Source organism: Nyctereutes procyonoides, unplaced genomic scaffold (genome assembly GCF_905146905.1).
Source record: "Nyctereutes procyonoides isolate TBG_1078 unplaced genomic scaffold, NYPRO_anot_genome, whole genome shotgun sequence".
In the NCBI taxonomy this organism is placed as follows: Eukaryota; Metazoa; Chordata; class Mammalia; order Carnivora; family Canidae; genus Nyctereutes; species Nyctereutes procyonoides.
In genome coordinates, this window is record NW_026575135.1 from 10,273,585 (window position 1) to 10,286,015 (window position 12,431).

Consider the following 12,431-nt stretch of genomic DNA (forward strand, 5'->3'; position numbering starts at 1 on the left):
AGACTGCAGTAGTTATATAAGCTTGTGTGATGATTGTTATCTGGGTCAGCTATCACAATCAATAGTCACAAAATCCTGATGAACCACAGTACTACCAATTAGCCAGTCAATATTTTATTAAAAGACACTTGAAGTTACTGTAAGCATTCAGGAGAAAATGGGATATACTCGGCTTAGTTAATACCTTTAAAAATACTTCTTTTATAAAAATTATCAAGCATGATTTTTATTCTCTGAGACCAAAATATTCTTTAAAATTACAATAGAAATAGAAATAATGGGAGAACAATGTGAGGTAATGTTACATGCAAAAATACATCTTTTACTATCTTTAGTATCTTTTTGATGTCTTCAGGAATCATTATGCTACTCAAAATGGGGATCAGCTGGTTTGTGCTTCTGTTTCCAGCTCTTAGCACCATCAGTGTAGATGTCTGTACATTTACTACCTATATTTGTCTGGTGGGTATATTTAAAGGACAGTCATGCTGCCACTCAAGTTACAAGAAGTTTTTCTTGTGAATCAAAAATAACTTCTAGATTTACAAAATACTTTTATATACCTGAAATGAGAATATTCTCTTATTTAAGTGCAATGGAGGGTGAGGAAGGGGTGACTTACGACTTCAACAGGCTAAGGGGATAGAGAACCAAAGGAATTTACAAGTAAAGGGATTTCTTCTGTATTAAATTACATCTTGTTTTATTTACAGAGATATTTAAATGTACATTTGCTACAGCCTTTAAGAAAAAAATAACAATTTAAAAAGTCCTTTTATTTGAAATTCAGTGTAAGTAAGTAGACAATCTTAAAGCATATCAGTTCTGTTTTTAGTTTAGATGATGTAAAAGTTTTTGTTCTGTTCAAAGGCATCTATGTCTTTGGATTACAGCAACTTCTCAATGACTTCTTGGCTGGCTACACCACAGCTAGAGTGTGTGACTGAGCAACTACACTGTACGTACTGTGATAAGCAGCTTTACACTGCATTAGAATACTTCCATGTTGGGAAAGCCCTTTGTAGTTTTCAAAGCCTTTTCCTATGTCCCTTATTTAAGAAGCCAGTGTTACACTCGACTTTGTTTCAGAGAAGGCCATCCGAGCTACGGACCGTATAAGGAGTGGAGGAGGTATACTCTATGCTCTGCCCCTCCCCTACAATCTAAAGGGAGAAGAGCTAGGGCTGAAGAGGCTGTTCTAGCCTCTTCTGTAGTGTCATTCAGAAGCCAAATGGGCAAAAAAGGCCTGATTTTTTTTTTTTCCCAACTTCAAACTGAAGGAAAATCAAGGCAAAAACAATAACCATGCCGTAACATTCAAACCGAAGCATATCAAAATGTAGTATTTACCAATGGGTTATAGGATGATGGTTAAATTATTTTTACTTTGCTATTTAACACTTATCTGTTTTATCCAAATTTTTCTCAAAATGCTTTATTTTTAATCAGAAAAACATCCTCTCCTTGCCAGTTGTTAGAAAAGCACAAGAACAGAGTGAGTACATAGACAGGGCAGATCTGGGAGGCTGAGGACAAAACAAGAACCAAGACTCGTTATAAAAGATAAAGGGGGAAAACTAGGTTAAGTTTTAAGGTCAGGCTTCTCTGCGGATGGCTTGGGGTGAAGCACTTCACATGTGTAGGTGGTTCTTTAGTGCTTGGATCGCTCAGGCCACAGGCCAGGGAGGGATAAGCACAGCACGTTGTTCATTATCCCATTACAATCCTCATGATGGAGCCGTTGTGGCATTAATGCGCTTCACCACGACTTCTTCATACTGTTTCTGTGTCAGTAACCCTTCTGTTATGCTTTTACTTTCTTCAAATTTGGGCAATACAACCGCAATGTAGCCTTCGGTGGATGGCTAGAAAGGAACTGAATATTTAGTATTGTCTTATCTATAAAATGAGATTAAAAAGTATGTAGATGGGATACTTTTTTCTCCCTCCTTTACCTTCTCTTGAAGAATAGATGGCTTATGGAGAATGTTCTCATTCACTTCCATCAACCGTCCTCTAACACAGCTATTTAAAACAAAAGTTGTTTTGAAGAAAAATACTACCTCCTTTGTTTCTCCTAAATTGTGGTTAAAAAGCGACTTACCTAGATATGGTGTATTCTTCTCCATCTGAGCAGTAAATCTTACACAGAGGTGCAAGCTCTGTTAGAAACTGTGCCCCCTAATAATAAAAGGGAAGAAGTAATTAAATGATGGACATCTTCATTTTCCTTTGAAAGGCAGTCTTCAGTGTTATAATAGAATATATTCCTGGAGCTATTGCTTTAAATAAAAATGTAGTATTTACCAATACTACAGAAAAGTCATTTATTCAAACATTTATGTAAGTGCCTACTGTGGGCCAGGTACCATCGTAGGCTCTAGGGGAAAGAGCAGACTAAGATAAATGATAGTTTAATTAAAGATTAAGAATATATTTTACCAACTTTAAAAAATTTTTTTAAATTTATTTTATCAACTTTATTTTTTAAAGATTATATATTTATTCATGAGACACACACAGAGAGAGAGAGAGGCAGAGACACAGGCAGAGGGAGAAGCAGGCTCCATGCCGGGAGCTTGACGTGGGACTTGATCTCCGGTCCCCAGGATCACGCCCTGGGCCGAAGGCGGTGCTAAACTGCTGAGCCACCTGGGCTGCCTTAGACTTTGTCTTTTAAGAAAGGTTCATGCTTTTCTAAGTCCATGTGTTCCCTGAACAGGGAGAAATTAATAGTTATAAGGTACATTACAATTTCAAAACCACAAATGGGGGATTTCAAAACTACAAATGGGAGTATAAATGAGGGTGTTCTATGGGACGCCTGGGTGGCTGTGGTTGAGCATCTGCCTTTGGCTCAGGTTGTGATCCTGGGGTCCTGGGATCGAGTCCCACATTAGGCTCCCTCTGCCTCTGGCTTCTCCCTCTGCCTGTGTCTCTTCCTTGCTCTGTGTCTCTCATGAATAAATAAAAATTTTTTTAAAAACCTGAAAATATGACAAATCCTATACTTCCTGAAATACTTCATTTTTTGGTCTAAGAATTTCTTTAGGGTTAAAGTATTCTTAAAATCAGCATATCAGGGGTGCCTGGGTGTTGCAGTCAATTAAGTGTACGACTCTTGGTTTTGGCTCAGGTTGTAATGTCAGGCTCTGCACTCAACATGGGAGTCTGCTTGAGATTCTCTCTTCCTCTCCCTCTGCCCCTCTGGCTTGTGCACGTGCGCACGCTCTGTCTAAAATAAATAAATAGATCTTAAAGAGAAATCAGCACATCTAATTGTCTAGATCTATCATGACTAAGACATTGAAGACTTAAGTAGAGAATTACAGGACGTACCCGCTTAAATTTCCCAGAGACCTTGTTCTGGAGTCGGCTACAGTTAGTACTGATTTGATAGGAGATGCTTTTGATTGTTTTCCCACTTTGAAGAACTGGATGAGATTCTGCTAATGTGATGACACATATTCTACAAGGAGCAAAAATTTGATGCTGTTACCGGTTGGTATAATTCTTCCTCACACCACACAGTCCACCTACGGGCCCAAGAACATACCCACCGACAGCTATTTAGTCGGACTATCATTCCCCCCATTTTCCTCTGCATACTGCTGGACCTTAACTGTAGAAGGGAATGCACTAATAAGAGAGGAGAAAAAAGAGACTGAATTGCCTTCCCAGAAACAGGCAACGCAGGAGAAGTCCTCAGGTGGACCTGAGGTGGAAGAAAGAGGGGTAAGGCATGGCTGTGCGCACAGGACACTCCTGTGCCTCTGCCCTTGTCCCTGCTGTGAGGCCCCACGGTTCGCTGTGATTGGGCAGAGGCTGGTCACTGCCGGGGGGGGGGGGGGGGGGGGGTGGGGGGGGGGTGGGGGGGGTGTGGCTGGCTGAGGGGGCTCCCCCACCCGCAGGTCTGGAGTAAGCACTGAAAGGCTCCTCCTCAGCCAAACTGTAACAAACGCCACTTCAACACAGTGGAGGAGAATCACTTAATGAATATGTGTTTAATCCAGGACCATACCAGACACGTCATTTTTATAATTTAAGGTTCCCAATTTGCTTACCGGTTGGAGTGCTGTAGTATACAGTGGTCCTCACAGGGTTTGCCTTTGACATCTGGAAGAATGATGAACGAGCCTGTTGGCTGGTGCCACTGTGCTCGTAGAGACAATTATGAGGACGCCCACGCACTGATCACCGGCGTCCCTTCATCACTTAAAAAGATGTGCACAGAGGCTTTCTGTAAAGTACTGAAAGGGATCTGCCCAGGTGGGACCCTTCGCTCAATATTAAATGACTGACTCTTTGCTCCATCTCGCTTCATCTTCACTTTAAAATGAACACACTCGTTATTCCTATCAGAACGGGCGGCCGTCGTGTAAGACAGCGGCGCCGGTCTCGTCGGTCAGTTCTCTAGTGACCCACTCTTCGGGTTTGCCCAGCACTGTCTTCGTGTTAGCTCTCAAAGTCTCAGATTCTGGGAAACCCTGAGTTCCGGGTAAGCCGGGACGTTTAGTCAACCCTAAATTTGGCTAAAAAAAACTGTGTGCCACAATATTCTCTAAAAAATAAGTACGCCTGTTTCTTGCGTCGAGCAGGGGTTGGAGTCGGCCTCGAGGACGCGCCCCACTGACATCTACCGGGCACACGAGCAGGTCGACACGGGGCACGTGCGTGGCACCGGCACCTTCCGGGGAAATGCTGGGTTCCGCTGCCTAGCGGCCTCCCCGGAGCCAACTCCCCCTCCCTTCCTGCCGCTCCCCTCCCTCCCACCCGATGGCTTAAGTCGCCGCGCGGCCGCGGCTGCCGTGGGGCCGAGCCGGTCCTCGCGGGCACGGAATGCCCCCGTGCCCTGGCCGGCCTGCGCCGCGGGCCGCCACCGCCCCGCACCGGCCTCCCCGCGCCGCGAGCGGACGCAGGGCTCGGGTCCCTCGGCCGCGCGGAGGAAGCGCCGGGGAAAGCGCGCGTGGCTCGCGATCTGTCAGCCCGGTCCGCGCAGCGTCGGGACAGCGCGGCCGAACCCCCCACTTACCGGCTTTGTACCAGCGAGTGAAGTAACGATCCACGAGCGACGGCACGGCGGGCTCCGCGGCCGCGGGCTCGGTGGCCATGGCGACCGCGGGCGCCACCACCCCCGCCTCCGCCCCGCGCGCCCCGAGCGCTTCCTCCGAGCGGGCGCGGGAGGACGGCGCACTTCCGGCGCGCGGCCCGCGGCGTGCGCACGCGCCCTGCTGTCCCGGCCCCGCAGACCCCGCCGCCGGGCCGGGTTAGCCCTGTGCGCTGGAGTCCGACGTCAAAGCCGGGATCCGACAGCAGAAGCGGGCGGAGGGCGGAGGGCGGAGGGCGGAGGGCGGAGGGCGGAGGGGCCGCGCCGCTCCCCACCTCCGGCGTGCCGGGGCTCGGGAGCGGGCCGGCCACGCCCCCTGCGCCTCGTGACGTCACTCCGGGGCGCCGGGCTGAGTCCCCCCTGCGGCGCCCGCTGCTCGGCGTCCCCCGGGTGGAGCGGCCCTGGGCTCCGGAAGGCCGGCCGCGCGGCGGCGGTGAGGCCAAGGTGGACGCGCCGCTGTTGGCGGGGCGCGTCGCAGGTGAGCGTTCGAACGGCTCGCTCGCGGGGGGCGGGGGGGACGACGGGTGCTCCCGGGCCGCACGTGTACGGCCCCTGGATTCCTCGCGGTGCAGCCGCCTGACGCGCGGCGGCCGAGGGGGGATTGCAGGGGGCGCGGCGCTGCTTGTCGCGTCTGCGACTCGCCGTGGAGACGCCTCCGGTGCTGCTCCGTCTAAGGGGTGTTCGGTGCGCGCCGTCCCTCCGGGCGGTGACCTCCGTGTGGGCGCCGGCAGCGCTCCGCGTCTTCAGAGCCGGACGCTTACCCGAGCGCCCAGCGGATGTCTCCTGCGAGCCGCAAACCGGGTGGTGGAATCGATCGGACGCGGGGCGAAGGACTGGAGCTGTATGTTGACAGCGGCGGAACCAACCAGTAAATGAATAGTTTGGTGAGAAATGTGAGCAAAAAGAAAGAAAGAAAGAAAGAAAGAAAGAAAGAAAGAGAGAGAGAGAGAGAGAGAGAGAGAGAGAGAGAGAGAGAGAGAAAAAGAAAAAAAAGGGGGGGGAGACCATTTTTCAGCTTGGGGGACAGAGAGAGTAGAAATGCCATGTCCTCAAATAGCAGCTCATTTGAGTGGGAGAACAGCAGTGTTTCGTGTGCGACGTGCTTGTGAGGGCTGCGTGTGAAAAACCTCAGAAGGCGGCACGTGTGGTTTGACTTTGGTTCACTTTGGAGAGGGTCAGGGCTGGACGTGGGGATCTCATCAGCCTGAAATGAGCCGTGTGGGCCAAGAGGCGACAGGACGGAGGAACCAGGGTGGAGGAGGAGTTGCCAGGAATTTCAGAGAGGACACAGACTTGATAGGAAGAGACCTTTAGCACGATTAAGGGCTGGGAAGAGGCTAATTGAGGGTGAAAGAGTTGGGGATTGCAGTTGTAAAAGAAAAGCTACTAGTAAGTTGAGGTCCTGGGGGACTGTGGAGAATACTGCTTCCCTAACTTTGAAAAGGAGTAGGGGAAAAAAAATAAAAGAAAAGAAAAAAAAGAAAAGGAGTAGGACACTTCTGAGAAGACAAGGGAATAACGATGATGGTCCTGAAACATTACAGCGTGTGTGTGTTGTATATATCTATGGAGTTTTATATGGATTTATGAATCTTTCAGGTTATAAAGATTTTTTTTTTTAAGTTTATTTGAGAGAGAGCATGAGCCAGCATGGGGAGCAGCAGAGGCAGAGGGAGAGGCAGGCTCCCCACTGAGCAGGGAGCTCCATAGGGCCCCATTCCAGGCCCTCGGGATCCTGACCTGAGCCGAAGGGAGATGCTTAACTGAGCCACCCAGGCGCCCCCATAAAGATGTTCTTATATGCAAAAAATAGAAGTGTTTTCCTATTTATTTTGATCGTTCCAACTCTCCTGAGGAATGACTAATGTGTCTTTTTTTTTTTTAAGATTTATTTATGTATTTATTTATCTATTCAGGGAGAGGCAGAGACACAGGCAGAGGGAGAAGCAGGCTCCCTGCAGGGAGCCCGACGTGGGACTCTATCCCGGGTCTCCAGGATCACACCCCGGGCTGTAGGCGGCGTTAAACCGCTGCACCACCAGGGCTGCCCTGTTAAGTCTTTTTTTTTTTTTTTTTTAATATAACCTTTATATAAACTTTTTTTTTAATAAATTAATTTTTATTGGTGTTCAATTTACCAACATACAGAATAACACCCAGTGCTCATCCCGTCAAGTGCCCCCCTCAGTGCCCGTCACCCATTCATCCCCACCCCCCGCCCCCCGCCCTCCTCCCCCTCCACCACCCCTAGTTCATTTCCCAGAGTTAGAAGTCTTTATGTTCTGTCTCCCTTTCTGATATCTCCCACACATTTCTTCTCCCTTCCCTTATATTCCCTTTCACTATTATTCATATTCCCCAAATGAATGAGAACATACACTGTTTGTCCTTCTCCGATTGACTTACTTCACTCAGCATAATACCCTCCAGTTCCATCCATGTTAAGTCTTTTTGAAAAAACAATTCTGAAGTTGAGGGTCTTGCCTCTCCCAAAGAGTAAGAATGTAGAGTAGATTTCAGAATCTCAGTTTGTAAACCATAAACACTCTGAGTTGGTGAGGTTGCTGCCACACGTCTCTATGTGGGTTCAGATGAGATCTTTTTTCTTTTTTTCTTGATTATTCTAATCACCACATCTCGGCCCCTGAATCATTTTGCTTATACGAGTGACATTTATTCCTGGTAAGCTATTCCTTTCTCTCAGAGTAATTCTTCACCAAGGGGTATTTGTATTTTTCTTTCAGGAGTTGCCTCATCATGAGAAATCTAAAGTTACTTCAGACCCTGGAGTTCAGGGATATTCAGGCTCCAGGGAGACCTCAGTGCATCTCTCTCCGAACTGAACAGAGCACCGTGCTTATTGGCTCAGACCATGGACTGATAGAAATAGACCCTGTCACAAGAGAAGTAAGCTAATGATGGAGAATGCCAGCACTTGCAAGACCCTCGACTTATCTTTTTCTTTTTTTTCTTTTTTTTTTTAAGATTTATTTATTTATTTATGATAGAGAGAGAGAGAGAGAGAGAGAGAGAGAGAGAGAGAGAGAGAGGCAGAGACACAGGAGGAGGGAGAAGCAGGCTCCATGCCAGGAGCCCGATGTGGGACTCAATCCTGGGACTCCAGGATCGCACCCTGGGCCAAAGGCAGGCGCTAAACCGCTGAGCCACCCAGGGATCCCCGACTTATCTTTTTCTAAACCTGCTTCCCCCAGGTAGTCTTTAGTTTGAATCTTACTGAATTCATATCCTCCTAAATGAACATTCCCTTGGCTTTATATTGGTGTCATATGAGACATTACTAAAGTTGTAACCTACCCTTAACTTTGCTTCTATTTGAATTGTAAGTTGGCAAAATTCTGACTTTACATTTTGTGTGGGTGCCCTTTTTACCCTTTCCATCATGTAAATACTACTTATAATTGTGGATCTCAACTGAGAATGCAAATGAAAATTGCCTTGTAGAACTTTTTAAAATTGTGTTTCAGCCTCCGTCCTGTGCCAGCTAAATGAGAATCCTCAGTGCTGGATCCTGAGCGTATATGTATATACTTACATATACACATATGTATATATGCATATGTATGTACATGTGTGTATTTTATGTACGCACGTACTTTAAAAAATCTTTGAGTTGATTCTGAGCTCTTCCCTTAATTATATTTGCTACTAATGTATTTTAGGTGATTGCATTCTTTGTTCTTTCTCCCCATTCTGTAGAAATCTTAGGAAACCTTAGTTAAAAACCATAGTTTTCTTCATGTTTTATTGAATATTTTTTAAAGAGACCATGCTTCTTTTGTATAGTGCTTACTTGGCAGAAAGGTCCCGTTAACTTTTTTTTTTTTTTTTAATTAAAGACAGTAGTGTTGTGATATTTCTCAAATGGAAGTTTGGATTTTAATCTAGAAAAACACTTGAAAGCTTTTATATTAGAAAAGGAGCATTAAAAAGTAACTTATTTTTGGAAATGTTATGAATTGTCCTTGAAAATAGATTGGCCTAATTTGTTTATGTATTTGTTTTGGTGAAAGGTGAAAAATGAAATTTCTTTAGTGTCTGAAGGCTTTCTTCCAGAGGATGGAAGTGGCTGCATTGTTGGTATTCAGGACTTGCTGGATCAGGAGTCTGTGTGTATGGCCACAGCCTCCGGAGACGTCATACTCTGCAATCTCAGCACATGCCAGGTAAGTGGAGGAGTCCAGTGAGGAGGAAACCTCAAGCATCCTTAAATAAGTCATGTGTTTTTTGTAGAAGCTTAAAAAATCAGGAGCTACTGCTTAAATATCATATTTAAGCGTTTTGCAAATTAGAGTCTTTGCGTTACGTTTTTTTTTTTTTTTACAAAAAGTTGTTGTCATGGCTTTAGCTGTATTTCAAGTACACTTCAGCTGTATTTTAAAAACTCATTTTTGTCTACTGATGCAGCTGGAATGTGTTGGGAGTGTAGCCAGTGGTATCTCTGTCATGAGTTGGAGTCCTGACCAAGAGCTGGTGCTTCTTGCCACAGGTAAGTTTGTCACTGTTTCCCCCTGTGACTTTTATAAAACATGACTCCTAATATTTTAAAGGCTTAAATTTTGGGGTGCTTATTCAAAAAATTTCTTTGAACAGTGATACCAGCATTATGATTTAGAGGGAATGTGCTCTTTTTGACTTAAATTTCGTCTCTTAATATATTATTTTAAGAAGTCATTTCACATTACTGTTTCAATTTTTGGAAAAGAAGTCACAAACTTGGAAATCTGTGTGGTCCACAGTTGTAGATAAAAGTGTTAGCAATATTTGACCTACACTAAGAGGAACAGCTGCTATAAACAGATTCTGAAGACTGCTTTTATAGCTCTTTTAGGAGCTCTCATGAGCTTTTAAAAATTACTTTTTTTCCTTTAAGTCTCTTTATGCCAGATGCGTTTCTATAAGCTGGTACCCCTGATGAGGTAGGTGTGTATTTGAAGAGATAGCTTGGTGAAGTCTTGAAGTTAGTGGAGGAGGCCTAAGTAGACTTCAGTGTTAGCTTTATACATGCAAATAGCTGATAGTAAGCATCAGGTAACTTAGCTGGTCAAAGCTTTTTTTTATTTTTTCTTTCAAATGAGAGTCAAAATATTTAGAATGAATTATGTCTTCCCTCTTCTGACTCTAAACTCCTCCACTCCAGCTCTGTAGCTTCCAGTGTTGTAGATACTTAGGAAATGGCAAATTTGTGCACAAAAGCAAAATCATTCTTGTTTGTGCCCATCCAAGGTCAACAGACCCTAATTATGATGACAAAAGACTTTGAACCAATCATGGAACAGCAGATCCACCAGGATGATTTTGGTGAAAGTGAGTATAGCTCTGTTTGAAACATTTTGTGATCTGAAGTTCCTCCCAGGTTTGATCATTTTCTTGCACACTAGTAGCCACGTCATAAACCCAGAGAACTATGAAACAGGAAGCCTCGTACATTCAGTGTCTGATAACCCCGTTCCTGTAGCCCATTCCAGACAAGGCATACCTCTGGTGCCTCTCCAGGTCTGAGAGTTCACTTTGCCAACAACTGGGAGAACAGAAACCTGCCGAATGTCACCTACATAATTGTTGCCCAAACCTCGTGACAGGCATAGGCCGGGGCTTCAGTGAAAGGAACTGTGCTAGCTAAAGTAAAGAGAGTATTTCTGGGGTACAGTTTTGGGGCAAAAACAAGAGAGGTAGGATAGAAGGCTGATTTTTTTTTTTGTTCCTACTAATTAGACCTGAATCTACATTTTCATGGGAACCATCAGATTGCTTTCCTGCTAAGATCTAGCTGAGGTGATTTGGGCCTTGAAGCTGTGGGAGTATTGAAAGGGGAGAAGAGGGGAGATGTTTATTGTGTGTAAGAGGCTCTGACCAACATGAGGGCACCAGATGGAAGGCCCAATTGAGAGAGATGGTGGGGAGAAGGGATTTTAACTTTTGCTGATAACTGACCTGATGCCTTCTTGTTCTCCTAAATCATTTAGAATGAGGACATCATTTAGAAAGTTGTTATTCGCTCAAAAATCATTTATTCAGAAATGATTTTTGAGTAGGTACTGTGAACACAGCAGTGTGTTTGGTGCTATGGATAATCAGCTTTTCCTTTGAGGAGTCCCATGATAACACGTTGTGCAAGGTATCAGGGTAGCATGAGGGAAATAAGGGAGCAATGGAGAGGAAAGATTTCCCAGGAGAGGCTGGGGTGGGCTGAATGTTTTATCTGGGCTGAATTGGTGTTGGGTAGGTGAGAGTTGAGGGTGGAGGGCTGGGGGGGCGGTGGGGTGGTCTAAGCAGTAGAGTTAGTCTAGTCCGAGGCACAGATGCTTCATAGATATATCCTGGCTTGTTTAGGCAGCTGTGAGTAGCTGCTGGCAGAACATGAGTGCAGATTGAAATAAGCAGGTTAAGGCACCCCGGGTATCTCTGCAGTTTAGTGCCGCCTTCGGCCCAGGGTGTAATCCTGGAGACCGGGAATCGAGTCCCATGTCAGGCTCCCTGCACGGAGCCTGCTTCTCCCTATGCCTATGTCTTTGCCCTCCCACCCCCCCTTTTTCTTCTGTCTCATGAATAAATAAATAAAATCTTTTTTTTTTAATTTTTATTTACTTATGATAGTCACACACACAGAGAGAGAGAGAGAGAGGCAGAGACATAGGCAGAGGGAGAAGCAGGCTCCATGCACCAGGAGCCCGATGTGGGATTCGATCCCGGGTCCCCAGGATCGCGCCCTGGGCCAAAGGCAGGCGCTAAACCGCTGCGCCACCCAGGGATCCCAATAAATAAAATCTTAAAAAAAATAAGCAGGATATATTTTGATTGAGTCTGATGGGAATCTGGACATATAATCAGCCATTAAAGGTTTTGATGATGCAAAATTGATTGGTTGATTGGTGGAGAGGGAAGAGACTGGAGGCAGGGTGATCGGATAGGAGTGCTATGGGAATCCAGATAAGAAAGGTGGGTGTGGGGCTAACAGAAGGGAGGAATTTAGAAGAAATTTGATTCTCAGGAGGGGAATACATTTTTGAAATTATCTCAGAAATGTTTTTGGAATATGTATGCATAGTTTCCCTGCTGTCCTAGCCAGTTTGAGAAATAGCAGTTAAGAAAGTGAAGTAAACGGGCATGGATATGTAAGGTGAGGAGGAAAGAGTTAATGGGACTCTGGACAGAAGCTCAGGTAATCAGAATAAAGATGCCAGTAACAGAGAGAGAGGGTGGGGGGAAGTGCCAGCTTATTAGTGGTAGGTGACAAGTTCTGTTTGTTTTAAGGACCATATGGAATCACTATGTAGAGTATGCAGACATAAGGAGCTGAAGCTCA

General features: G+C 45.5%; 2 protein-coding genes across 2 annotated transcripts in view; one reads left to right on the top strand and one right to left on the bottom strand.

Moving 5' to 3' along the window:
• Positions 1–196: 196 nt before the first annotated feature.
• ABITRAM (actin binding transcription modulator) lies at positions 197–5,271 on the bottom strand. The gene is made up of 6 exons (XM_055301912.1): positions 5,033–5,271; positions 4,065–4,116; positions 3,340–3,469; positions 2,105–2,181; positions 1,956–2,025; positions 197–1,865 (listed from the first exon to the last, which is right to left on the bottom strand). Exons 1-6 carry the CDS (start codon positions 5,109–5,111, stop codon positions 1,728–1,730), a joined length of 546 nt encoding a protein of 181 aa, XP_055157887.1. The 5' UTR covers positions 5,112–5,271; the 3' UTR covers positions 197–1,727.
• A 136-nt stretch (positions 5,272–5,407) lies between these two features.
• ELP1 (elongator acetyltransferase complex subunit 1) overlaps positions 5,408–12,431 on the top strand; it is a 66,073-nt gene continuing 59,049 nt past the window's right edge. Inside the window, exons 1-5 of the mRNA XM_055301911.1 lie at positions 5,408–5,585; positions 7,852–8,014; positions 9,139–9,291; positions 9,533–9,614; positions 10,352–10,432. Coding sequence (XP_055157886.1) covers positions 7,865–8,014; positions 9,139–9,291; positions 9,533–9,614; positions 10,352–10,432 — 466 coding nt within the window. The 5' untranslated portion in view covers positions 5,408–5,585; positions 7,852–7,864. The remainder of the gene's footprint in view (positions 5,586–7,851; positions 8,015–9,138; positions 9,292–9,532; positions 9,615–10,351; positions 10,433–12,431) is intronic.

Bases quoted from the DNA above. Each gene is read 5' to 3' on its own strand.
- ABITRAM (XM_055301912.1), bottom strand. From the start codon at position 5,111: ATGGCCACCGAGCCCGCGGCCGCGGAGCCCGCCGTGCCGTCGCTCGTG. The intron at 2,026-2,104 runs GTAAGTCGCTTT...TGTTTTAAATAG, and splicing joins GAAGAATACACCATATCTAG to CTGTGTTAGAGGACGGTTGA. The intron at 1,866-1,955 runs GTAAAGGAGGGA...GTTCCTTTCTAG, and splicing joins CATCTATTCTTCAAGAGAAG to CCATCCACCGAAGGCTACAT.